Source organism: Geotrypetes seraphini, chromosome 3, assembly GCF_902459505.1.
Source record: "Geotrypetes seraphini chromosome 3, aGeoSer1.1, whole genome shotgun sequence".
Lineage (NCBI taxonomy): Eukaryota > Metazoa > Chordata > Amphibia > Gymnophiona > Dermophiidae > Geotrypetes > Geotrypetes seraphini.
In genome coordinates this window covers 236,955,958-236,983,567 of record NC_047086.1, presented here as the reverse complement: position 1 = coordinate 236,983,567, position 27,610 = coordinate 236,955,958, and the positions used below count along the sequence as shown (strand labels likewise).

At 42.7% G+C, this 27,610-nt stretch overlaps 1 protein-coding gene across 3 annotated transcripts in view; it reads left to right on the top strand.

Moving 5' to 3' along the window:
* UTRN (utrophin) overlaps positions 1-27,610 on the top strand; it is a 1,286,828-nt gene that overhangs the window by 1,169,867 nt on the left and 89,351 nt on the right. For all 3 annotated transcript variants that reach the window (XM_033935605.1, XM_033935603.1, XM_033935604.1), the window contains one exon: positions 19,864-20,000. In XM_033935605.1, coding sequence (XP_033791496.1) covers positions 19,864-20,000 — 137 coding nt within the window. The remainder of the gene's footprint in view (positions 1-19,863; positions 20,001-27,610) is intronic.

Sequence of the window (27,610 nt, the reverse complement as noted above, 5' to 3'; positions counted from 1 at the left end):
TGTGTTGGTGTTCTAGTGCTCACTGCAGATGCTGCCTTTTCCTAGGTACACTCTTTTTGTGCGATATGCGGATTGTTACTAAAAATCATATTTTTCATATAGGTGGGGGGTGTCAAATAATGATGGCCCCGGGTGTCATATATGCTAGGTACGCCACTGTCCTTAATTTTTGGATTTTTTTTTATTTTTCCACACACATCCAGATAGGGTGGGAGGTGAATGAGGAGGAGGGTATAAGGTGTTTTGTTTTTTTATATTTATGCAATTGTAAGTGCTATTAATTGTTCATATCTGTATGTTTATCTGTATGCACTTTTTCTTCAGTTTTCTTCAGTGAGAAATTAATAATGATTTTTTTTTAAATACTTTATTCATTTCATATCTTAAATCAAGTACAATAAATACAAATATCAATTTCACTTTCAAATACACTTGACATCTTATAAATAACCCTTATAAAATATAATATCCCCCTTCCTTATATAATTATGAAAAATATAGTCATTCTATTATAATCAAAAAAATACCTACCCCCCACCCTCCCCTATTTTCTTAAACTTTTTAATTCAGGGAAGAATAATTTTTAATCTTTACAAAAATCCATCAATGGCCTCCACACATCCTTAAATTTGTTATAATTCCCTTTTTGGACAGCTAACGCCCTTTCCATTTTATATATATGACAAACAGAATTCCACCAGAAACAATAATTAAGACCACTCCAATTTTTCCAATTAGAAGTGATCTGTTGAATGGCAATCCCAGTTAAAATTAACAATAATTTGTTATTATTAGATGATATTTGTTTCTTCGCTCTCATTTCTACACCAAATAAAACTGTGTCATAAGATAATGCCACATGATTTTCTAACAGGGAGTTAATTTGATTCCATATTGATTTCCAAAATTCTACTATATAAGGACAATAGAACAAGAAGTGATCTAAAGTCCCCGCTTCAAGATTACAATACCAGCATCTATCAGACTTAGAGCCATCTAATTTTTTTAAACGAACAGGGGTCCAGAAAGCTCTTTGCAACAAGAAAAACCAAGGTTGTTTCATAGATGCAAACATTGTACATCTCATCCTCCAAGACCAAATACGTGGCCATTGAAATGTGATTTTTTTTTTTTAAACCAACAACAATAATGCCTAGATCCTTCTCCTGAGCAGTGACTCCTAACATAGAACCCAGCATCACGTAGCTATAATTTGGGCTCCTTTTCCCCTCATGTATCACTTTGCACTTGCTCACATTAAATGTCATCTGCCATTTTGATGCCCAGTCTTCCAGTCTCACAAGCTCCTCTTACAAATTTTCACAATCCTCTTGTGATTTAACAACTCTGATCAATTTTGTGTCATCAGCAAATTTAATTATCTCACTAGTTATTCCTATCTCTAGATCATTGATAAATATGTTAAAAAGCAGTGGTCCCAGCACAAACCCCTAGAGAACCCTACTATTTACCCTTCTCCATTAAGAATATTGACAATTTAAATCCACTTTGTTTTCTGTCTTTCAACCAGCTCTTAATCTATAAAAGGACCTTACCTCTATCCCATGACTTTCTAATTTCCTCAGAAGTCTTTTATGAGGTACTTTGACAAATGCCTTTTGAAAATCCAAATACACAATATCAACCGGTTCACCTTTATCCACATGTTCATTCACCCCTTCAAAGAAATGCAGTAGATTGGAGAGGCAAGATTTCCCTTGACTAAAACCATGTTGGCTTTCTCTCATCAATCCATGGTTATCTATATGTTCTTTCATTTTGTTCTTTATAGTCTCTACCATTTTGCCTGGCACTGAGGTCAGACTAACTGGTCTATAATTTCCTAGGTCACCTCTGGAACCCTTTTTAAAAACCAGCATCATGTTGGCCTCCCTCCAGTTTTCTGGTACTATGTTGGATTTTAAAGAAAAATTACTAACAATAGCACTGCATGTTCATTTTCAATTCTATCAGCACTCTGAAATGTATACCATCTGGTCCAGGCAATTGCTACTGTTCAGTTTGTCAAATTGACCCATTACATCATCCAGTGTTAGAGATTTGTACGAGTTTCTCTGATTCATCAGAATTGAATACCATTTCTGGCACTGGTAACTCGCCCAATGTCTTCCTCAGTGAAGACTGAAGCAAAAAATTAATTTAATCTCTCTGCTATGGCCTTGTCTTCCCTGAGAGCACTTTATATCCAGCATGTCCAAGAGGCTAGAGAGACTTACAGAAGGTTATGAACATAAGAGTTGCCATAATGAGACAAACTGAAGGTGCATCAAGCCCAGTATCCTGTTTCCAATAGTGGCCAATTTAGGTGATAAGTACCTTGCAAGATTCTAAAAGAGTAAAACATGTCATGCTGCTTATCCTAGACATAAGCAGTGGATTTTCCCATCTCATTAATAGCTTATGGAATATTCTTTTGGAAATTATCCAAACCTTTTTTTTAAACCTTGCTAAGCTAACTGCTTTTACCATGTTCTCTGGTAACAAATTCCAGAGTTTAATTACACATTGAGTGAATAAATATTGTCACAGTTTAAAATTTACTACATAGTAGCTTCATCACTTACCTACTAGTCTTAGTATTTTTGGAAAAAATAGACATGCAATTCATGTCTACCATATCTCTGTCATATGTCCCCCTCTGCCGTCTCTTCTCCAAGTTGAAGAGCCCTAACCGCTTTAGCCATTCCTCATAGGGAAACAGATTCTAGAAGTTCTGCTTACAGGAGAATGGTAGGGATGCTTTCTCCAGTGGTGGTATCAGTGGAGAAGATTTAGGGCTCCTTTTACTAAGGTGCGCTAGCATTTTTAGCGCACGCAGGAAATTACCGTGCACTATACTTCTAGAACTAACGCCAGCTCAATGCTGGCGTTACGGTCTAGCGCGCGCAGCAATGTAGTGTACTCTATTCTGCGCACTAAAGCCCTAACGCATCTTAGTAAAAGGAGCCCATAGAGTAGTGTTTTGCCAGAGTGGAGGGAATCATCCTTGTGCTAGATGTTCAGAGAGGAGGACTGACACACGTAGGACCAGGAGAAGCAAGTACCTAGGATAGTCCCCTGGAGTAAGTAGCCTGAGGATACTGTACATAAAATCAAGAGAGGCCCCTGTACTGAATGTGAACTATTTAGGTGACTTCTTAGCTTTGATGTGGATTTGTCAACATATTACTAATCTGAAAGTTTTTCAGTAAATTCTTCTATTTGGCAAATGTAATTTAGTGATTTTCCCACTGCTGAAGGAATCCCCGGAAGTCCCAAGCATCCTACGATAATTATCCAACAGTTCTCAGATCTGTTCCATTCCACATCTGGAAGAGGAGGTTACATACATACATTTGCTGAAGCCATTCTTATTGTCTATGTTGCGTTTCTTCACTGGATTATAAATTCTCTTAAGTGTGAGTACTGTACTGCATAGTGTTTTTTCACTCAACTCTAGAATTCGTTACAGAGAAATGTGGTGAAAGCAGATATTTTTAAAGGTTTAGATAGTTTTCAAAAAGAAAAGACAATAAGCCATTATTGAGATAGACTTGGGGAAATCCACTACTTATTTCTAGGATAAGCAGCATAAAATCTGTTGTGGTCTTTGGGATCTTGCCAAGTACTGGTGACCTAGGATGGCCACTGTTGGAAACAGGATACTGGGTTTGGTCTGTCCCATTATGGCATCTCGTATGTTCTTAAATTTGAAAGTATTATACAAATTGTAATAAGCATTAGTGTCAGCACAGAGGTGTTCTGTTTGCTTAAGTTTAGAATACCGGAATGACAATACAAGAAGATCTCTCCAATATTTTAAATATTGTCATCCTGGGAGCTAAATGTATGCCAGAATCAATAAAGGTGAATTTTAATGATTTTTTTTATTTTTTTTTTAAGTCAAGGAAACACAGAGACAATTTAAAAAAAAAAAAAATGTTTGTGCTGCAGCTTTAAACATTCAGTTCAATTGAAAGAAGCCTGCCAATTCCTTCACTGCCTTAACTGTTTAAAACCTTTGAACATCAATCTCATCCTGTCTTTAGATATTTATGTGATGCCTACACAGGTGAAATTGCTATTCTTTTAGCCTTTAAACATGAAGTTACCTAATTTGTCTGTTGGAAGAATAGAGCAACATAGCAAGGATGCTTAGGGCGCTAGTGTTTTTAACGCACGCACAGGATTAGCGTGTGCTAGCCGAAAATCTACCGCCTGCTCAATTTAGCGCGTGCTATTCCGCGCGTTAAGGCCCTAGCGTGGCTTTGTAAAAGGAGCCCTTAGTGTCAGGTGTAGCAGCCTTTGGTGACTTGCATTAACATTTGAAGCCTATGAGTTTAAATGATATGGGAGTTGCTATTCCATCTTGAGGGATCTGTTGTTCAGTTTTGTTCCCCTGTAAGGAACCGGGGGGGGGGGGGGGAGGGGGGAAGATAAATTCACAGCTCTCTCAGAGAGCAGATATAGAAGCTTCCTTGTAGATTGGGATTTTCTCCGCTGCAGAGTGAAGCATGCAAGACCACCGTTTGGAATGAGTTTAGTTCTAAGGGCTCAGTCCTCCCTTTTTCTTACGCCCCTCATCATTTCTTCGGTGTTAGGGCAGAGGTTGGTTTCCTTGGGTAATTTTAAAGGAAAGGGCATCTCTCCGGCCAGTGCTCACCTCCTCTTGAAAATAGTTTCATTCTACTGGTTCAGGCTTTCTCTCTTCCAGTAGTCATAGAAACATAGAAATAGACGGCAGATAAGGGCCACGGCCCATCTAGTCTGCCCACCCCAATGACCCTCCCCTACCTTTCTCTGTGAATAGATCCCATGTGTCTATCCCATTTGGCCTTAAAATCAGGCACGCTGCTGGCCTCAATAACCTGAAGTGAAAGACTATTCCAGCGATCAACCACCCTTTCAGTGAAAAAGAATTTCCTGGTGTCCCCGTGCAGTTTCCCGCCCCTGATTTTCCACGGATGCCCCCTTGTTGCCACGGGACCCTTGAAAAAGAAGATATCTTCTTCCACCTCAGGTGATTTAAATCAAAGCAGGGGCAACCACACTCAAGTCTGTTGGTGGTTACCTTTGAGATGTGTGTAGGTGCCCAAGTTGTTCTAAATTTTGGGATAGACCGTTGGTCTAGTGATGTGTCTCAGTGACGAAACCAGAAGGCAAATTTTGGGTAGTCCAGTGGCTAGGCATGCATTTTCCTTTTCCCCACCCCACCCCAACCATGAAGTTTAAAAATTAAATACTTTAGCTGGCGAAGATCCCTAGCCCGCCGACTCATGTTTAGAAGAGCACAGCCGCCAAAGGCAGTGCTCCATGCCATTGATGCCAGCACCCTAAGCATGCTAAATTCTCACACATGAATTGAACATGCATGAGAACTGAGTATGGCCACTGTGCCAGTATTAGCAGATTTGAGCACCACCACTGACTGCCATAATTTTCTGACAGAGGGTGCAACGGACTGCGGATGTTGCCTGGAGATCCCCGCTAGGTACGTGAGTGAACAGTGCACCTAGGGTTGCCATCATTTTGAAAGATAAAAACCTAATACCTGCCGCCACCCTGCTCCACCACTGTTAAGCCCCTTACTGCACCCCATCTCATCCCCAACAAATAACTGCAGTGAGGGCAGTACAGGATTCAGCACCTCAGGCCACATTAAGGGTTAGGAGGGGGTAGTTCAACAGTTTGTACTCTTCAGCCTCCAATGAACCACAGCTCTCTCTTTAGACCAGGGGTCAGGAACCTATGGCTTGTGAGCCAGATGTGGCTCTTTTGATGGCTGCATCTGGCTCGCTGCCAACGTGACACTCTGACTTCAGGGGGCAGAGCCAAGGAGAGCGGCCACACACACTACAAGCTCCTCTGCTGCAGTGGAGAAAAATCTTCTCCAAGACTGCAGCAAAGGACACCCGAGCAGACCTACCCAGACCATCGGGGACATTCTGCAGGTCACCCGGAAGCAGGAGCTGCCGACACAGCAGGATCGGATCTGAGCCAGGTCGGGGACAGTGGCGGCCATCTTCCAACGCCCTGCACAGTGTGGCACCTCCCCCAGCTGCAGATTCTAGCCTGAACCGCAGCAAGCTATACCACTGAAGAACACATCGAAAAAAAATGGGCAGCTAAAGTCGAGCCAGCATGGCTTCTGCAAGGGCAGGTCATGCCTCACGAACTTACTATACTTCTTTGAGGGGGTAAACAGCCAGGTGGATAGAGGGGAATCCATAGACATCATTTACCTTGACTTCCAAAAAGCCTTCGACAAGGTACCACACGAAAGACTGCTAAGGAAGCTATGGAACCACGGGGTGCAAGGGGTGGTCCACCGATGGATCAAAAACTGGCTGGCGGACAGGAAACAAAGGGTTGGAGTAAAGGGCCATTACTCAGATTGGCAATGGGTCACGAGCGGAGTTCCACAGGGGTCGGTGCTGGGACCGCTCCTGTTCAATATATTTATTAACGACCTGGAGGCGGGAACAAAATGTGAGGTTATTAAATTTGCGGATGACACTAAACTATACAGCAGGGTCAAAACCATGGAGGACTGCGAAGACCTCCAAAAAGATCTGACAACGCTGGAAGAGTGGGTCAAAAAGTGGCAAATGAGCTTCAACATAGGGAAATGCAGGGTCATGCATGTTGGGAAAAAGAACCTGATGTTCACTTACAAGATGGGGGGATCATCGCTAGGGGTGAGCAACCTTGAAAGAGACCTGGGAGTGATGGTAGACACAACATTGAAGGCGTCGGCGCAGTGCGCCACAGCCTCAAGGAAAGCGAACAAAATGTTGGGTATCATTAAGAAAGGTATCACGACCAGGACGAAGGAAGTCATCCTGCCACTGTATCGTGCAATGGTGTACCGCAGCATCCACGGCCAAACGGGACTGAAGCCACATCGTCCTTCACAGGCAGCCCCAAATCGAGGCCCCGGTTTTCCCATCCTACCAGCTACACCCGCAATTGGCTACCCTGCCTTCATTACCTCTGACCTGCCCCACAGACCACTACCTGGGGTGGTATCCTCCTCACTTCAGTCATCTAGCTAATTGCAGAAACCCTTTTATTGAAGAAGATGGCTAAAAGAAAAAAAGATGAGGAGTATCGTACATTTTAGCAGGAATGGACAGAGGAATTCGCCTTTGTGGAGAGAGCAGGTTCTGCAGTGTGTCTAATATGCAATGATAAAATTGCATCGATGAAACAGTCAAATATAAAGTGGCACTTCGACACACGCCATACTACATTTGCATCGAAATATCCTGCGGGGGACAGCAGGAAGGAAGCATTTCAAGAGCTACTGCAACCTAGGCAACAGAAATCCATGTAAGACTTACACTCTTAATGGTGAGATCCTAGAGAGAACTGTAGCGGAACGAGACTTAGGGGTAATCATCAGTGAGGACATGAAGACTGCAACTCAGGTGGAGAAAGCTTCATCTAAAGCCAGACAAATCATGGGTTGCATACGAAGGAGTTTCGTTAGCCGTAAGCCCGAAGTCATAATGCCATTATATAGGTCCATGGTGAGACCCCATCTGGAATACTGTGTACAATTCTGGAGACCACATTACCGCAAAGATGTGCTGAGACTAGAGTCGGTCCAGCGAATGGCCACACGGATGGTCACGGGGCTCAGGGATCTCCCGTATGAGGAACGGCTGAATAAACTGCAGCTCTACTCCCTTGAGGAACGCAGGGAGAGGGGGGACATGATAGAGACATTCAAGTACCTCACGCGCCGTATCGAGGTGGGGGAGGATATCTTCTTCTTCAAGGAACCCACGTCAACACGAGGGCATCCATGGAAAATCAGGGGAGGGACATTACATGGCGACACCAGGAAATACTTCTTCACCGAGAGGGTGGTGGATCGATGGAATGGTCTTCCGATGCAGGTGATTGAGGCCAGCAGTGTGCCTGATTTTAAGGCTAAATGGGATCGAAAGGTGGGATCTCTTCGCAAAGAGAGGTAGGGGAGGGTCATTGATGTGGGCAGACTTGATGGGCCTTGGCCCTTATCTGCCGTCACCTTCTATGTTACTGTGCAGAGTGCAAGCTAGTCAGCAGCAAAGAACCCAACAAGGTGACTGGAATTCGGCTAGCTTTGCTGGTGCTTTAGCAATTGTGAGAAATGGAAAGCCATTCACAGATGAAGAGTGTGCCAAAACATTCATGCTTGATGTTGCCAATGAACTTTTTGACGACTTTTCGGATAAAGACAAGATAATCAAACGAATAAAAGACATGCCTCTGTCGGCAAGAACTGTTCACGATCGTACCATCAAGATGGCAAATCAAATTGAGGCAACACAAGTGAAGGACATAAATGCAGCACCATTCTTTTCTCTCACTTTGGATGAGTCAACAGACGTAAGCCATTTATCCCAGTTCAGCGTGATTGCAAGGTATGCTGTCAGTGACACACTACATGAGGAAAGTCTTGCTGATTTGCCTATGAAAGAGACAACAAGAGGGAAGGATTTATTCAAGTCTTTCACTGAGCTCGCTAAAGAACAAAATCTACCAATGGATAAACTTATTTTGGTGTGTACTGATGGTGCTCCGTACATGGTGGGGAAAAACAGAGGATTCATAGCGCTTCTTCGTGAACATGAAAAGAGACCCATCCTAAGTTTTCACTGCATCCTACATCAGGAGGCGCTTTGTGCTCAGATGTGTGGCGAGCAGCTTGGTGAGGTGATGTCGCTGGTCATTCAGGTGGTCAACTTTATTGTTGCCCGAGCTTTAAATGATCACCAGTTTAAAACACTGCTGGTTGAAGTTGGGAATAATTATCCTGGTCTGCTTCTGCACAGCAATGTGCGCTGGTTGTCAAGAGGGAAGGTGCTCAGCCGTTTCGCGGCTTGTCGAAGCGAAATCCGGACTTTTCTTGAAATGAAAAATGTCGAGCATCCTGAGTTAGCTAACACCGAGTGGCTCCTGAAGTTCTACTATCTCATGGACATGACTGAACATCTGAACCAGCTCAATGTGAAAATGCAAGGCGTTGGAAATACAGTCTTATCCCTTTAACAAGCAGTGTTTGCATTTGAAAACAAGCTAGAACTCTTCATCGCCGACATTGAAACAGGTCGTTTACTACACTTTGAAAAACTGGGAGAGTTTAAAGATGCATGCACAGCAAGTGACCCTGCTCAACATCTTGATCTTCAGCAGCTAGCGGGGCTTCACATCTGATCTCCTGCAGTCATTCAAAGCGCGCTTTGGAGAATTTCGTGAGCGCGCTCGTCTTTTTAAGTTCATCACCCATCCACATGAGTGTGCAGTGGACAGCGCCGACCTGAGTTACATCCCTGGTGTCTCCGTCAGAGATTTTGAGCTCCAAGCTGCTGACCTGAAGGCCTCAGACATGTAGGTGAATAAGTTCAAGTCACTGAATGAAGATTTGGAAAGACTTGCACAACAGCAAGCAGAGTTGGCGAGCAAACACAAGTGGAGAGAAATGAAAAAAATTCAACCTGCAGACCAGCTGATTGTCAAATCAGCAACGCACTTCCCGCCACATACCACACACTGTTGTACTGACAATGTTTGGCTCTACGTATGCATGTGAACAGTCTTTCTCACATCTAAAGAACATTAAGACCAACCTACGATCACGTTTAACGGATGGAAGTCTCAACACCTGCATGAAACTTAACCTCACCACGTATCAACCAGACTACAAAGCCATCAGCAAAACCATGCAGCAACAGAAGTCGCATTAATGGTAAGAACTACTTTATTCATCATTGGTTAGCAACAGCATAACAACATTATTAAAAAGAATTCAGAGACTTATTGTACTTTAAAAGTATTGGTCTTACATAAAATGCACACATTTATTTGTATTTAGTTTTAAACATATTGTATGTCTCTCACGGAATTACATTTTAAAATATGTCGTGTTTATGGCTCTCTCAGCCAAAAAGGTTCCTGACCCCTGCTATTGACCATCAACAAGCATAAGCTTCCTGCATAAATTACTAAATCCAAAAATATTTTGTGCATTACTACTACTACTATTTATTATTTCTATAGCGCTGAAAGGTGCATGCATACAATAGACAGTCCCTGCTCAGAAGAGCTTACAATCTAATTTAGACAGGACATTTCAGGATTGGGGAGGTTATAATGGGTATCTGACAGCAGTGAGGGGGAGTTTAAGAGTTGAAAGCAGTTTCAAAAAAGTGGGCCTTTAGCTTGGATTTGAAAACTGCCAGGGACGGAGCACGACTTATTGATTCAGGCAACCTGTTCCAGGCATACAGTGCTGCAAGAAAGATGGGATGGAGTCTGGAGTTGGCAGTGGAAGAGAAGGGTACAGATAAGAGGGGCTTGCCCGATGAGCCGAGATTATGGGGGAGATGAGTGAGGAGAGATATCGGGGAGCTTCAGAGCAAATGCACTTGTAGGTCAGCAAGAGGAGTTTAAACTTTATTCGGAAATGGACGGGGAGCCAATGAAGCGATTTAAGGAGAGGGGTAATGTGAGAATAGCGGCTCTCACGGAATATGAGTTGTGCACCAGCATTTTGAACAGATTAAAGAGGTGAGAGATAGGTGCGTGGGAGGCCCAAGAGAAGTGCGTTGCAGTAGTCTAAGCGCGAGGTAATGAGAGTATGGACAAGGGTTTTGGTCGTGTGTTCAGAGAGAAGAGAACAGATTTTGGTAATGTTATAGAGGCGGAAGCGACCGGATTTGACAGTCTGTTGGATCTGAGCAGAGAAGTAGAGAGAGGAGTCAAAGATCATTCATAGAATCACTTGGCCTCTCTCTCAACAATTGATATACAGTAGAGCAAAGCTAAGACATTTCCCCATAAAATATGCTGTACAAAAAATTATTTGTTTCAAATACAGTTTCAGTAACAGTAACATAAACCTCAGCAGTATATTGTGAAGTAATGAAAAACTGTACAAAATTTCACTTAAGACCTAGCTTATTCTGGTATAACTTCCAAAATGTGCGTATCAAGACCCCCCTCCCCCCCATAAATATGCAGTGGGTACTACAAAATTAGTACAGCTATTGGGAAAGCTGGAAAAAACAGGATTATCACAGATTTTTACACAGAAGCTCTATATTGATTATTTTCCTTCAATCACTCTCACAAAACACAAATAGACCCTTATAAAATACAAACTAGGTTGCCATAAACAGAAATATGTATACAAAAATCCCCAGATTATTATGTGCAGGAGAACACCAGAAGTCCCCTTTGTGCTGATATCAATTAAAATCAATTAAAACCTATCTCTTTGATAAATTTGATAACTCCTTGTATCTTTGAAATGCTTCCGGATAAATCTTGACTACCCTTGGCTTGCTAATGTAATTTGAAAGTCCTTTTCTGTATACAGTCTCTTCCTCTGTAAACCGCTCTGAATTGCTTGTGGTATTGCGGTATACAAAAATAAAGTTATTATTATAAAGATAGCAGATGTTTGGCCAGTAATTTCAGGGAAGGGGAGGGGGAGTTGCTACCAGGACAATTGCTCTTGGCCTCCAGGCCAGAGAGGGCAGGGGCCCCTTTCCAAATTTATGCCATGGGTCTTGGCCCAGAATAACAAACACCAGCTCTGTACGTTAAAAAAGTGGCATATTCCAATCACTAATAGAAAATACAATTCTTTCTACCTTTGTTGTCTGGTCATTTTAATTTTTCTAACCACGTTGTCACAGTCTCTGGTTTCTACATTGCTCTGTCTTCTCTTAACTTTTTTACAGTATCTCCCATCCATTTGACATTTGTTCTCTCTCCATGTCCACCATCCATCTTCCATCTGTATCCCTATCCTTATCTTCCCCTGTGTCTAGCATCTCACCTCTGTGTCCTTACTCTTATCCTCCCTCTGTGTCCAGCAACTTGCATTTGTGACCCTTCTATTATCCCTCCCTGTATCCAGAATCTTCCCCATTCCCTCCTTCATGTCCAGCATGATTTGTGTCCTGTTCATCCCTGTATCTGAAATATCCCTCCTGTCTTTTCTTTATCTAGCATCCCTATGAGCAGTCATTCCCTGATCTAAAATCTTTCAACATTCCTTCCCTCATAATCAGCATGCCTTCTCTATGTCCTGTTCCTCCCTGTGTCCAGCATCCATCCCCCCCATTTCTTCTCCTATGTCCAGCATGCCTTCTATTTAATCCCCCCCCCCCCCTTATCTAGCATCTCCTCTTTATTTCACTGTATTTCTCTTCCTTTGTGTCCTAATTCCCACTTTTTGTCCCCTGGTGCCCTCTTCAACATTTTCTTGTCCCCTGTGGCAGCTCCCTTCCCTGCAGCTTCTGCCAGATCACCCAAAGGTGCATGTCGATGCAGGATCTAATCCTTAAAGGTGTGGGATCTCCCAGCTGTGTTATACTGACATCTGCAGCACCATGCCCACACTGGAAGTTGTTGCATCCACTAAAAACAGCAACTTCCTGTGAGGGCAGGACACTGCAGAGCCATCAGCATGGCACAGCTAGGAAGTCCTGCACTACCTTTTAAGAATTAGGTCCTTGGGCTTCCAGATGCATGCCGCGATGGCAGCACAAGGGGGATGAATCAGGAGAAAATGTGTCTTGACAGTCTGCTAAAAACTAGCATAAGTGGTTGATTTTCTTTTTACAAGTCAGGCCGAGGCCAGCTGCTGCTGGGTGGGCATGGGACAAAAGTGGATGGGTCCAAGTCCATCAGAGGTTATGCCCCTAATGTGTCTTAATATTGGTGTATGGAATTCTCATTCCTAGTGAACATGAAATGACAATTAGGACTACATGAGGTTTAGGTTTCAAGGTGAATTGGTAACCCAAAACATAACAATTGCCTTCAGTTGCCTTAGTTTTTAGTTGCCTCTAGCTCCATCTGCTGGCAGGAAGACATAACCCATTGATCTAGCAGGAGTCAAAGAAAGAAAATTAACAACTACTATTTTGTGCTAGAGGAAAAATTAGATAAATTCCTTTGTGTGGTAGAGCTCATAATTGACCAGACATACTGGCTAATTCTATCTGGTACAAAAATTTACAAATGCATTGCAAACTGCTTTAGATTACCTGGCTCATTAGTGCTTCAAACATGATCCTTCATCAAGCTATTCATTGTAAATAGTATCTGTGCATTCAGGATTATAAAAAGGAAAACACGTTTCATTTGAAGTCAGCAAATCTTCTCTTAAGATTCTACCAGAACATTACACCAGCTTGCTCTTCTGACAGGACTACACTGAATTAGCTGAGGGATTGCATTTTTATTATTTTCCCCTAAGGCATCAATGTCTTGCTTCACATTTCTGTATTTATTTTCTGAGTGACAAACAAACAAAAATCTTTGTTTTATTACTGTTGTTTATCAGACTCTTCTAGCCCTGGGTCCTAGTCTGGCAGATTTCACAGGTTTTATTAGGCTATATTTCATTGTTTGGTATTGCTTGTCTCACCGTACTGATTTTTAGTCTGTCATTGTGAAGTCATGTAACATACCATTGGAGAAGTAAGAAACTAGTGACTTGCAAATGAAGTTCTGATGCATTATCCATCACAGCCTTAACTGTCTTCCTCCTTCCATGAAAAAAACATTCTTGTTCCAGGACGCTTTTGGATAACAACTGTCCTCTTAAGGACAAATTAGATCAAATTGTTACTTTTTACCCTAACTCAGTGGTTCTTAACCTGGGTTCGACCGAACCCCAGGGGTTCGGTGAGTCAGTCTCGCGGGTTCAGCGGAGGTCAAAATAGACCTCCGACTCATATAGCACTTCAGTCACGTTCAATCATCTATCAGTTATTCAGTGATTTTGATCAAGACTGATCGTGTACTTGGTTTCTTGATCTATCAATCTGTAACTAATGCCTTATATACATCAATCAATTCCTGATCAAAATTTGTGATTTAACTGATAGATGATTGAACGTGACCGAAGCGCTTATGATTCGTGATGATACGCCCCGCTTGTCCATAATTGGCTGCAGGTGATCACGCAACATCGCTTGGCCTATCTGTGCTGCAGGGGATTTGATGCGCACAGTAGTCGAATTGTAACTGTTGTGATGGTATGTCGTGTGATACCTATCTTAATATTTTAATCCCTTACTAACTATGTCGAGCAAAATACGAAAGTGGTCGGACGAATATGTACAATATGGATTCACATGTATAACGGAACGTGATGGGAGTCAGCATCCTAATTGCATGATTTGCAATGCCAAGTTGAGTAATTCTAGTCTAGCTCCGGCAAAACTAAGGGAATAAAGAAGGGTTCGGTGAACATGCATATGAAACTGGTGGGGTTCAGTACCTCCAACAAGGTTAAGAACCACTGCCCTAACCTATTGTACTTTCCCTCTATGTTGCACTCTTTTTTAATGATTGTAGTTCTTCCCCACTTTCCTATTGTTTGAAGTATGTCCATACGTCTTATCAGTGCTTTATTATGACACTTGGATTTTATCCAGTATCCCCTGTTTTAATATGTTTTTATGTAATTTTATATTGTACACCGCTTAGAAAACTGATTAAGCGGTTTAAATTTTTTTTTTTAATAAACTTGAAACTTGAATGTATCTTTCTTCCCTTTTTGAACTATTTATTTATTGGTATCTATTATTTTGTAGGTTGTTAAATTTTGCAGTTTTTAGGCAGTATTTGCCAAGCCTCTGTGGTAACTGTTGGGGGCAAGCCCGGCATTCGCCCGTGCAATTCCCACAGAGAGAATAAAATTACAGCATGACCTGATAATGTAGACGCAAACACGCACCTGTTGAGGTGGTGTTCAGTGATCTGCATTAGCTGCTGTATTACGTTGATGGCAAGACGTAGCCCATGAGAGGGTCTGTGTGCGTTTTCTCTAACCAATTAGCTGATAAGGACATGTGTCTCTTGTTCTTTTAAAGCTGCATGGCCCTGTATATAATTATGAGTCAATCGTGTGTTTAAGTTAGATTGTACTGTAAATAAAAACCTTTATTTTTATAATAATAGGGCTGTGTTCCTTTCTTACTAGTATTGGACCATGCAGAGTTAGATATTTGGGGAACGTAGTTCACAGACTTACATATAATACCATTACATGTGTATTTTCTTCCCTGTGCACTGATTCCTTTGGGGACCAGACGCCCTGTGAGCCTTCTCTGCATAAGTGATCCCTTACAGATTTCGCAGCAGGGCACATGTTTTGCTATTATAGCTGTTTCCCCATAGGATCATACCATTTTTCAACTCATTTTTTTGTTAAATAATCTTTGGTTTTGTAACGTGCTCCTCTGATATTTGTATATTTTACTCAGTGTTTCTTCTGTGTTGTGGATATCCAGTTGTGTCTGTGTTCTGCATGTGTGACTGAGGTGAGATTTTGCGCTAGAAAATAAGACCTACTCTGAAAATAAGTCCTAACATGATTTTCGGGGTAGGTCTTAATATAAGCTCTACTGCAAAAATAAGCCCTAGTTGAAGCGCTGGCTGGATTCACAGACAGCAGTGCTTCCCCATCCTCCCCCCACCGACCCTTCCACCTCTCCCTTCCCACGCCGACCGTAAGACCGATATACTATTACCTTCTTCCAAACGGTAGCGTCGTAGCTGCAGTCTAAATGCGCTGCTTCGTGCTTTCTCCCGCCGGGGCATTTAGAAAGCCTGAAGCAGGGCGACCTTCGTCCTAAGATATCCCTGTAAATGCGTTTTGACATATGGGGGGAATAGATATGTATTTTATGATTTACAGCAGTTATCTAAATTTATTTCTGACAGAGAGTCTTCATGAGCTTCTTTGTTCTCTTGTTAAGCTCAAAAAAAAAAAATTTGGTTCAAGAGCACTCAAAACGCCTATCTTGTTTGCCTTATACTAATTGCCTTGATGACTTATTTCAGTCTTTTTCATCAGCTTCGTCTCCAAATTTGTGGACTAATAATGCATTGTATATTTTAATATTCTTTACCTGTTTGGAAATTTGATTTAATTTCAATTTACAGTGTATGTTTTCTTTTATTGACTTGTAATTGTTGTCAATTATTAAAATTATAAATAAAGAATTTAAAAAAAAAAAAAGAAAGAAAGCCTGAAGCAGCCCGTTTAGATTGCTGCCGCGACGCTACCGTATGGAAGAATGCAATGGTATGTCAGTCTCGCGGTCAGCATGGGGAGGGAGAGCTGATGGGTCGGTGGGGGTTCAGCTGCACGGCCGGGGGGGGGAGAGGGGAAGGGAGATAGAAAGATGTTATGGTTTTGTGATTGGGCATTGTTTCACCAAAAATAAGACCTAGTGGGTTTTTTGGGCCCAAAATTAATATGTGTCTTATTTGCGGGGAAGCACGGTAAATAGCTTCTTGTAGGGTTTAATAGCAGCCCAGCCCCTAACAAGTCTGGTTTCTAGGATATCCACAAAGAATATGTATATAAAAGATCTGTATTCATGTCACTGTATGCAAATATATACTGTATATTCATTGTGATATCCTGAAATCTAGACTGGCTTAAGAGCTCCTCTAAGACAAGGCTGGAGACTACTACTACTATTTATCATTTCTATAGCGCTACCAGGCATATGCAGCACTGTACAAACATGAAAGAGACAGTCCCTGCTCAAAAGAGCTTACAATCTAGTTATGACAAACAAACTAGGCAAAAATGTGCATCTATACACAGTGCTCAGGTGAGGAATTACAGAGAAAACGATGAGACAGATGGGTTAGAGTTAGGAACTGAGACTAGCTTCAAGGAAGTGGGCTTTGAGCATGGATTTGAAAACTGCTAGAGATTGGAGCTTGACGTACTGAGTCAGGCAGTTTGTTCCATGCATACGGTGCAGCAAAGTAGAAGGGACGGAGACTGGAGTTGGCCGTAGAGGAGAAGGGTACAGATAAGAGAGACTTACCTGATGAGCTGAGTTCCTGGGGAGAAGAGAGATACTTGGGAGCTGCGGAGCGAATACACTTGTAGGTCAGTAAGAGGAGTTTGAACTGTATGCGGAAACAGATAAGGAGCTAATGAAGTGACTTAAGGAGAGCGGTAATGTGGGCATGGTGCCATTGGTGGAATATGAGGCATGCAACAGAATTATGAACAGATTGAAGGGGAAAGAGGTGGTTTAGCACACACATGTCAAACACAAGGCCCAGGGGCCGAATCTGGCCCGCCTGGCCGTTTTATGTGGCCTGCGGTGACTGTGCCGCATCTAAGTGCCTGACTGTGTAGCCCCAGTCCCAGTGATGCTCCAAGCTCCTCATCAAGCTGCTTCATTACCCATTTGCAGGCAGAAGGACCCAGTCCCAGTTTAAAAGCTAGGTTGGAGCAGGGCACTCCACACAAGTGCCTGACTGTGCCACAGGTGTCTAAGGGTGAGGAAGGATCTATACTTCTACTAAGACTAAGTATCTTAATAAAAAAATTTGGCCCTCAACTTAGCCTGTGTTTTAGGTTTTGGCCCCTTATGTGATTGAGTTTGACACCCCTGGTTTAGCGGAAGGCCAATGAGAAGCAGGCTGCAGTAGTCTAGGCGAAAGGTAATGAGGGTATGGATGAGAGTTTTAGCAGTGCACTCAGAAAGGAATGGTCAGATTTTAGCGATGTTTTAGAGAAAGAAATGACATGTTAAAAGAAGCAATGTGTTGGATTTGTGAAAAAAAAAGGAGAGAGGCGAATCAAAGATTACTCTGAGGTTGTGAGCCGACGAGACAGGGAGGATGAGGGCGTTGTCCACAGAAATAGAGAATAGGGGAAGAGGAAAGGTGGGTTTAGGAGGAAAGATAAGCAGCTCAGTCTGGACCATGTTTAGCTTTTAGAAGGTGGTGAGACATCCAGATAGTGATGTCAGACAGGCAGGCTGAGACTCGAGTCTGAATGTGTGTAGAGATTTCAGGTGTAGAGAGTGAAAGCTGAGAGTCATCGGCATACAGGTGATATTGAAAGTCTTAGGAAGAGATTAAATCACCAAGGGAAGAAGTGTAGCTGAAAAAAGAAATGGTCTCAGCACAGAGCCCTGAGGTACACTGACTGATAGCGGGATGGCGGTGGAGAAGGATCCACCAGAGCAGGAGTAGGCAATTCCGGTCCTCGAGAGCCAGGTCAGGTTTCCAGGATCTCCACCATGAATATGTATGAGATGGATTTGCATGCACTGCCTCCTTGAGATGCAAATCTATCTCATGCATATTTATTGTGGATATCCTGAAAACCTGACCTGGATCCGGCTCTCGAGGACCGGAATTGCCTACACCTGCACCAGAGCATATGCTAAAAGTGCAATGGGAAAGATCAGAAGAAACCCATGAGATAACAGAGCCCTGAAACCCAAGTGAGGATAGCATATCGAAGAGTAGGTGGTGATCTACCATGTCAAAAGCCACAGATAAATCAAGGAGGATGAGGATGGAGTAGAGGCCTTTGGATTTGGCTCAGAGCAGATCATTTGAGACTTTAGTAAAGGCAGTTTCTATAGAATGAAGAGGGTGAAAACCTGATTAAAATGGGTCAAGGATAGTTGAAGATGAGAGAAAGTCACGACAATGGCGGTGAATAGCACGTTCAAGTACAGTAGCTTAGATAAGAAGGGGAAGAGGGAGACAGGGCAATAGTTGGAAAAGCAGGTAAGGTCCAGTGAGAGTTTTTTGAGGAGCTGCGTAATAACAGCATGTTTTGAAGGCATTGGGCACAGTTGCATAATTGGGGTGATTGATTGATCTGCAGCCTTCACTTTGAAAGAATGGGTCTGGAACAGTGAGGTGCTTGAGGCGCATTTGGAAGTTTCTTCATAAATTATTTTAGAATATACAGTAGTTGGCATGAGCTTTTAAAGTAACTTGTGGCAAAAATAACCTCATAAGAATCTTGTAACATGTCACTAGACAAGAGTATGTAGTTCTTGCCTTTCCTGTGTGTGATTCCCCCCCCCCCTCCCGAAAAAATGCCTCTGCTATAAAAGCTTTGTTGGAAGATTTTTCAGGTGGTCACTGAATCTTGACTGCGGCTAGAGAAGAGAGTGGGAGGAGTTGGAGATCCCTTTTTCCAGGAGGGAGGTTATAAAAGGGAAGGAAGGAGTATGATCCTGGCTTTTGGAGGGACGGAAGGAGTATGATCCTGGCTTTTGGCTGTTCTGTTGTGATCCCTAGTATCAGGAGGGCGATCCCCCTGACCCTAAGAGCTGACCGGACCCCCTTCACTACATGGAGGTTTGGGCAGAGTGAGAATCCATAGCTACATTTGTTTTCATGGGACTGTATTTCAAAGGCAATGCCATTGGCTAGGTGCTTGTTTTCCTCATAATTAAAAAATATTTTTTTAACATGTGCACACAATAGTCACCTGCTTGATATGAAATGCCTTGGAGAGGGTGAACAATCTGTCTTTATCTGCTAGGTCTATTCCCTTCATTATCTTGAATGTTTTGATCATGTCCCCTCTCAGTCTCCTCTTTTCAAGGGAGAAGAGGCCCAGTTTCTCTAATCTCTCACTCTAAGCAACTCCTCCAGACCCTTAACCTTTCTTTTTTAACTCTTTAATTTGACAGACCATGCACCAGAATACAAATACAATCAAAACTATGCAATGGGAGAATGAACATTTCTGCAGAGAACTCCAAATTATACCACCACAAGCATCCCTCCCCACTTAAAAGAGGAGACTGAGAGGGGACATGATCAAAACATTCAAAATAATGAAGGGAATAGACTTAGCAGATAAAGACAGATTGTTCACCCTCTCCAAGGTATTTCATATCAAGCAGATGACTATTGTGTGCACATGTTAAAAAAATATTTTTTAATTATGAGGAAAACAAACAGTTGTGTCATTATGACGGGACTTCATAACTGCAATGTGGTGTTTCTGCAGAGTATTTGGAAATGTTAGATTGATTTTTGCTACTTTAATTTCAGACCACATCAGGAGAAGATGTACGAGACTTCACTAAAGTCCTGAAGAACAAGTTTCGGTCAAAGAAGTATTTTGCCAAACACCCACGACTTGGATACCTACCAGTGCAGACAGTGCTTGAAGGCGACAACATGGAGACGTAAGTTTGAATGCTGAATGATTGCAAATGATGCTTACCATATAACATCTCGTATTTGGAATCACATTTACATGATTTGGCTCAGGTATGGATTTTTTTTTTCACCTATTGTAAATTGTTTCTCTGTACATAAAACCAAGAAAATAATGTTCTGGTAAGTATGTTGTTTGTTGTTTATCAGAACATAGCAAGGCAGTGTACAAATCATTACATAAAACAAATAGAATAAAGAACTCTATAAAACAGATAGGCAAAGGAACACCATTCTTACTAGGCCAATCATAACATGGTCTTTAAAAAAGAACTAAACGATTAGAATCCATGGAACGTAGAGCACATAAAGGCCATATAAGGCATAATCAAATAATACATTTCTTCAAACTGTTGTTGTTAGGCAGTTATCTCCTTCTCAGTCAGTACCAGGACACAGCTCTCGTGACTTGTGCTTTCATTCACAATTACATAAGGATTTCCCCATATTTTAGAATTCCACCCACAATGAATATGCCTCATTTAAAGAAATTGATCAGTGTCATCTGATAAGACCTTCCTCCAGGAAGCCATATTGCCTCATATCCTGTAATCCATTGGGTTCCAGAAAATTCACTGTCCTCTGTTGTAACAGCATTTCCTTTAATTTACTCACCACAGAGGTCAGATTAACTGGCCTGAAGTCCTTGTCATCCTCCTCACATTTATTTTTGTGCAACGGAACAATATCCACAAACAGCAGAGCTGCCAGAACATCCCTAAGTCTCTTCAGTACCCTTAGGTGTATCATTCCTTATCTATTCTCTTTTCTTTGAATATTGTAGTTCTTACCTTTTTCCTCCTGATCCCGGTTTGTCTTAGGTTTGAGTCTTTTTTGTTCCACTAACCTCCCCTAAAGTCATTTATTGTTAAGTTTTAACCTTATTTTACCGTTGTTGTATGTTGTTTACTTTTTTTTTTAATTGTATACCGCTCAGAAGTCTGAGCGGTATAAGAAATTTTAAATAAACCCTTTCACTTTATCTTTATTTAGGAGCCTATTAACCAAAACACAATAAGAACTTAAAACTCAGTGTGTTAACTGTTTTCATGGCTTGAGCAGAGACTGGACATGGAAAGCATTTGGCAGTTAAGGGACAGGGATTGAATACTGTCTTTGTAGTTTTTCAATCACATTCAAAGCGGTTTACATGCAGGTACTTCAAGCATTTTCCCTATCTATCCCGTTGGGCTGACAATCTATCTAATGTATCTGGGGCAGTGGAGAATTAAGTGACTTGCCCAGAGTCACAGGGAGCAGTGTAGGGTTTGAACCCACAACCTCAGGGTGCTGAGGCTGTAACTCTAACCACTGTGCCCCACTCTCCTCAGTTAATGCATGAAGGTTACCATGCATTAGCATGGATCACGGATCACAAAGTACGGATGCATGGAGAGTGAAGTGCGCATGTGCGCTAAGGGTTTTATAATAGCGGATTCCCTCATTCCAAATTGATCCAGAATGCCTCTTCCTTGCCCTGCAGATCTGCAATTGTGTGGTTTTAATATGATCTTTAATATATAACTCTACTCTCCCTCCTTTTCTTCCTACCCTGTCTTTCATGTCTTTAGTTCAGGAGTCAAAGTACCAATCTTGAAGGGTTCTGTAATATGCATCCAGCAGTCTTCCCTCAGCACAGCCACTTCTTCCCCACTGCTGGAAATCTTTGATGCCTCACGAACCATTTCATCGATGTACCTCTCATTCTCATGGATGCTTCTCAGTCTTGCCACCTCTTCTCTCAGTTCGTTTACTTCCTTCATGAGGGATTCAAGCTGAAGACAGGTTGCACATGGAAAGGTTACCATGCATTAGCTGTCTAATGTGGAGTTGAATTGGGATTATTTACCACCTCCTAAACAGGAGGTTCTAAGGTCTTCCACATTAATTGGGAGCAGGTACTGCACATTAATCTGAATGGTAACACATGATCAGCAATAGAAAAGAGATGGAAGTACCCCAATAGGTGTTGAGTTAAAAGATACAGGTACCATGTGGTACAATCCCGCTTTAAGATACAATAACTAAAAATTTTGTTGTAGTTTAGTAAAAGAGCCCCTTAGTAAGTGCCCCACAAATACTGTCTTCTGAAAATCATATGGGGCCGAATTCTACAAATGGCTGCATCAGCTGCCTAAAAAACAGCCACCGATCACATGTCAATCATGCAACGGTGCTCTTTATAGAATCGTGACTTCATGAAAGGTAGACAGGGGAAATGTAGGCAAGGGTTTTCAAGGCCTACATTTCTGGTGCCTTACCTTTCACGTGAATTTTGGCTTCTGATGTGCTTTACAATGCTTAACACCACTTCCAGCGTTAGCCGCGCCATAAAGCGCCTCCATAGCCACGATGCAGGTGCTGTTTTTTTTAGGTGCCTGCATTTTTTTAAAACTATTTTTAAAATTGTTTTTGATTGGCTTTGCCACTTAAGTTAGGTGCCCTTCGTCTCTGCACAACAAACAGAAATATTTATTAAGCAATTCTGCTCTGTTCTTCAGCATTTACATATTCTTCAACTTCACTCTTGAGTCTAAAAATGCTACTGTTGTGCTTCCTCCATTCACTACCATGTCTTTATAAAAAGTCTTGCCTCCTACTGTACTGTATTAGCTACTTTTCTATTAAACATAAGAACATAAGAACATAAGCAGTGCCTCCGCTGGGTCAGACCATAGGTCCATCATGCCCAGCAGTCCGCTCCCGCGGCGGCCCAAACAGGTCACCTGTCTGAATCACCAGAAGGGGCCCCCTTGCCACCCTGGTTTCCCATTGAAGTCCTATCTTCCCATCGAAGTCCTAACCCTCCGGTTTTGCACATGCACGACCTGGTCGGGTTTCTATACTTATTTCCTGGATACTTCTCTCAGTATCCCACGATCCCTTTGTCCCTCAGGAATCCGTCCAATCCCTGTTTGAATCCCTGTACCGTACTCTGCCCGACCACTTCCTCCGGCAGCGCATTCCAAGTGTCCACGACCCTCTGGGTGAAAAAAAACTTCCTTGCATTTGTTTTGAACCTATCTCCCTTCAGTTTCTCCGAGTGCCCCCTCATACCTGTTGTCCCCTTCAGTCTGAAGAATCTGTCCCTATCCACCCTCTCTATGCCCCTCATGATCTTGAAGGTCTCTATCATATCTCCCCTGAGCCTCCTTTTTTCCAGGGAGAAGAGCCCCAGCCTATCCAACCTCTCGGCGTATGGGCAGTGTTCCAGCCCTCTTACCAGTTTCGTCGCTCTCCTTTGGACTCTCTCAAGCACCGCCATGTCCTTCTTGAGGTACGGCGACCAATACTGAACGCAGTATTCCAGATGCGGACGCACCATCGCTCGATACAATGGCATGATGACTTCCCGCGTCCTGGTTGTGATGCCCCTCTTTATGATGCCCAGCATCCTGTTGGCTTTTTTCGAGGCTGCTGCGCACTGTGCAGATGGCTTCAGTGATGCATCCACCAGCACACCCAAGTCTCTCTCAAGTCTGCTGTCTCCCAGCAATGCCCCCCCCATTTTGTAGTTGAACAACGGATTCTTTTTCCCTATATGCATGACCTTGCATTTTTCCACATTGAAGCGCATTTGCCATTTGTCTGCCCAGTCCTCCAGCTTCTCCAGGTCCCTTTGCAGGTCCTCACACTCCTCCCTGGACTTAACTCTGCCGCACAGTTTGGTATCATCTGCAAATTTTATGACCTCGCACTTTGCCTCTTTTTCCAGGTCATTGATAAATATGTTGAAGAGTAACGGCCCCAGCACCGATCCCTGTGGCACACCGCTTGTGACTCCCCGCCAGTCAGAATATTGGCCCTTTACTCCAACCCTCTGCAGTCTACCCGACAACCAGTGCTTGATCCATCTGTGCACATCTCCTCCCACCCCGTAGTTCCACAGCTTCCTAAGCAGCCTTTCATGTGGCACCTTGTCGAAAGCCTTTTGAAAATCGAGGTAAATGATGTCGATGGGTTCCCCATTGTCCACCCGACTGCTTATTCCCTCAAAGAAGTACAGAAGGTTCGTTAAGCACGACCTTCCCTTACAGAATCCGTGCTGGCTTGTTCTCAGTAGACCATTTCTTTCAGTGTGCTCGCAAATGCCGTCCTTGATCATAGCTTCCACCATCTTCCCTATAATTGAAGTCAGGCTCACCGGCCTATAGTTCCCGGGGTCACCCCTCGATCCCTTCTTGAAGATAGGTGTGACATTCGCCAATTTCCAGTCCTTTGGTACCTCTCCAGTTTTCAAGGATAGGTTACAAACATGCTGGATTGTGCCCGCTATTTCCTGTCTTAGTTCCTTCAGAACCCTTGGGTGGATCCCGTCCGGACCCGGTGATTTGCCGCATTTTAACCTGTCTATCTGTTTGAGGACATCCTCCTTACTTACCTCAATGTGTTCCAATTTTTCAGCCTGTTCCCCACTCATGAGCTCCTCTGAGTCCGGTATATTAGATGTGTCTTCTCTCGTGAAAACCGACGAGAAGAACGTGTTCAACCTCTCAGCTACCTCTTTATCCTCCTTAATCACTCCCTTCCTATCCCCATCGTCCAACGGCCCCACCTCCTCTCTCGCTGGTCGTTTCCCCTTTATGTAACTGAAGAATGCCTTGAAGTTTTTCGCCTCCCTGGCCAGCCCCTCTTCGTATTTCCCTTTTGCTTTTCTAACCTCTCGGTGGCATTCTTTTTGGCATTTCCTGTGCGCCTGGTGATTTTCCTCCGTTGGGTCCTTTTTCCATCTCCGGAAGGATACTTTTTTGTCATTTATTGCCCTCTTTGCTTTCCTGACTACTTTCCCACTTTCTTGTAACTTTTCCAGATGTTGTCACCTGTCTTCCTCTTTCTATGCTCTCTAGCAATTTATGAACACTAACTTCTTTTCTTTACATTTACAGCTACTTGTATTAAAAGCCACAGTGCTGCTCTTTCTCTCAGTTCATTTATTTCCTAACAAAAAGGTCTTTTTCCCTTAAAAGATCTCCTTTCAGTTATGTTACATAGAAACATGGAATATGATGGCAGAAAAGGGCCACTGGCCCAACAAGTCTGCCCACTCTAAGGACCCTCCCCCCTAAGCATTTCCACAAAGTGAATCCACATGCTTATCCCATTTTTTCTTAAAATCGAGCACGTTGCTTGCCTCAATTACCTGAAGTGGAAGATCATTCCAACGATAAACCACCCTTTCAGTGAATAAATACTTCCTAGTGTTGCTATGAAATCTCCCACCCCTGAGTTTCAACGGATGCCCTCTTGTTGCCATAGGTCCTGTAAGGAAAAAGATATCTTCTTCTACCTCAATACGGCCAGTTACATATTTGAACGTCTCTATCATATTTCTCCTCTCTCTGCGTTCCTCGAGAGAGTTTAGCTGCAACTTACCTAGATGTTCCTCATATGGGAGATCCTTGAGTCCTGAGACCATCCTGATGGCCATTCGCTGAACCGACTCCACTCTCAGCACATCCTTTTGATAATGTGGCCTCCAAAATTGAACACAGTATTCCAGATGAGGTCTCACCATGGACCTGTACAACTTCTGGCTGACAAAACTTCTTCGGATGCATCCCAGCATTTGCCTAGCCTTGGATGAAGCTTTCTCTACTTGATTGGCAGTCTAGGTCCCATTCTGCAGCCAGTTCTTGTTAAGGTCTCACCATTCAGAGTGTAAGTACTGCATGGATTTCTGCTGCCAAGGTGCATAACTTTTTTTTGGCATTAAAACTGAGTTGCCAAGTTGCGGACCATTGTTCCAGTAAGAGTAGGTCCTGTGTCATACTGTTGGGCATTGTGCTTTTGCCCACTATGTTGTACAGTTTAGCGTCGTCGGCAAATAATGCAATTTTACCTCGAAGTCCGTGAGGCAGGTCCTGTACAAAGATATTAAATAAGATGGGACTCAAGACCGAGCCCTGAGGCACTCCATTGATCACTTCCGACGTTTCGGAGGGAGTACCATTTACCATCACCCTCTGAAGTCTGCCGCTGAGCCAGTCTTTAACCCATGCCGTCAATGTTTCCCCTAATCCCAATGAACACTGCTTTTCTACTTTACACCAATGTTGCTATCTAGATCGGTGTTCTTCAACCACCAGTTTATGGACCAGTGCCGGTCCACAGAAATTTCCTGCCGGTCCATAGGGCCAGCACGTGCATCAGGCCCAAAACAGTGTTCTTCAACCGCCGGTCCACGGTGCGATCGATGCGGCGTTATCTTCGAGCCAGCTCCCTCTTCCTAACTGATTCAGTGCACAAAGCCAAGGGCAGTGGCTCCTACGGGCATCCTGCACCTGAACCGGAAGCCTTCTCTCTGACGTTGCAACGTCAGAGGGAAGGCTTCCAGATGAGGCACGGGACGTGCAAGGTGCAATTAGTACTATTATGCAGGCGGGGTCTGAGGTGAAGATTGGGTAGAGATGGGTGGGGTCTGGCCCATGACTTAACCTCGTGTTCTTCAACCACTGGTCCACGGACCGATGCCGGTCCACAGAATAGAGTTATTGGAACTCGTCGTCCTGATATTTTTCTGTAATAGCCCCACAATTATGGAACAGCTTGCCCCAATATATTAGGGAAGAAAATGATCTGAAACAGTTTAAAGGCAGTTTGAAGAGTTTCCTTTTTAAAGATGCGTTTAATTTATAAGCTTAATTAATGATTATTATCAAATTTTTCCTTTTTTATCTTTTTATTTCCCCGTTATCTCCCCTACCTGTTGTTTTTACCATTTATGTTCTCTTTTATATATACGATTGTAGTTCCACCCTTTCTTCCCCCGTGTATCTGTTAGTTTGTATGACATTATTTATTACTTTGTATGATAGTGTGTCAAACTTATGTATCCTTTTATAATTAATCTGATGTACCTATTTTTTTTAATCTGTAAATCACTTAGCAAATTAAATTAAGCGATTCAATAAGTCAAAAATAAACTTGAAACTTTTATTTCTGCCGGTCCATAGGTGTAAAAAGGTTGAAAAACACTGCTCTAAATAACAACTCCTTAACCCTTTCAGGACCATAAGGATCGTAGGCCAATTTTTGTGGTTTTGACGACATTTTTATGGTAAAAAGGGCTTGCAGATGCCAAAAAATTGATTTTTTTTGTGAAATATCATTATTTTTATTTAAAAAAATCACACTTCTGGCTTATGGACAGTGTGGCAAGTGAATCTTCTCGTCAATCTGGCAACGACGCTAATGAATGAATGTCGGAACCAGTTTGTTTACATAAAGGTAGTATCATATGGAATCCGTACATATCAAATTTAGAACTGTAGACTATCCCAATCAAAATTTATAGGATTTTAAAGTTATGGGACAAATATGTCCCTTGGTCCTGAAAGGGCTACGGTATAACTGCAGTTTGATACCATTTTTCCTGGAATTTGTGACCATCTCTACCTGTGTCCTAATATTGAACTGTGCAATCAGATGATGTTTGGATTCCACATGATAATCCACGACAACATCAGAAATTCTCTCCCTATTTGTAAGCACCAGTTACATAGATTCATAGACCAGTTTCCTGTATCCTCTTTTGTAGAGACTCTAGGACCTCACTACTTCTAGATTATTTCAGTCAGGA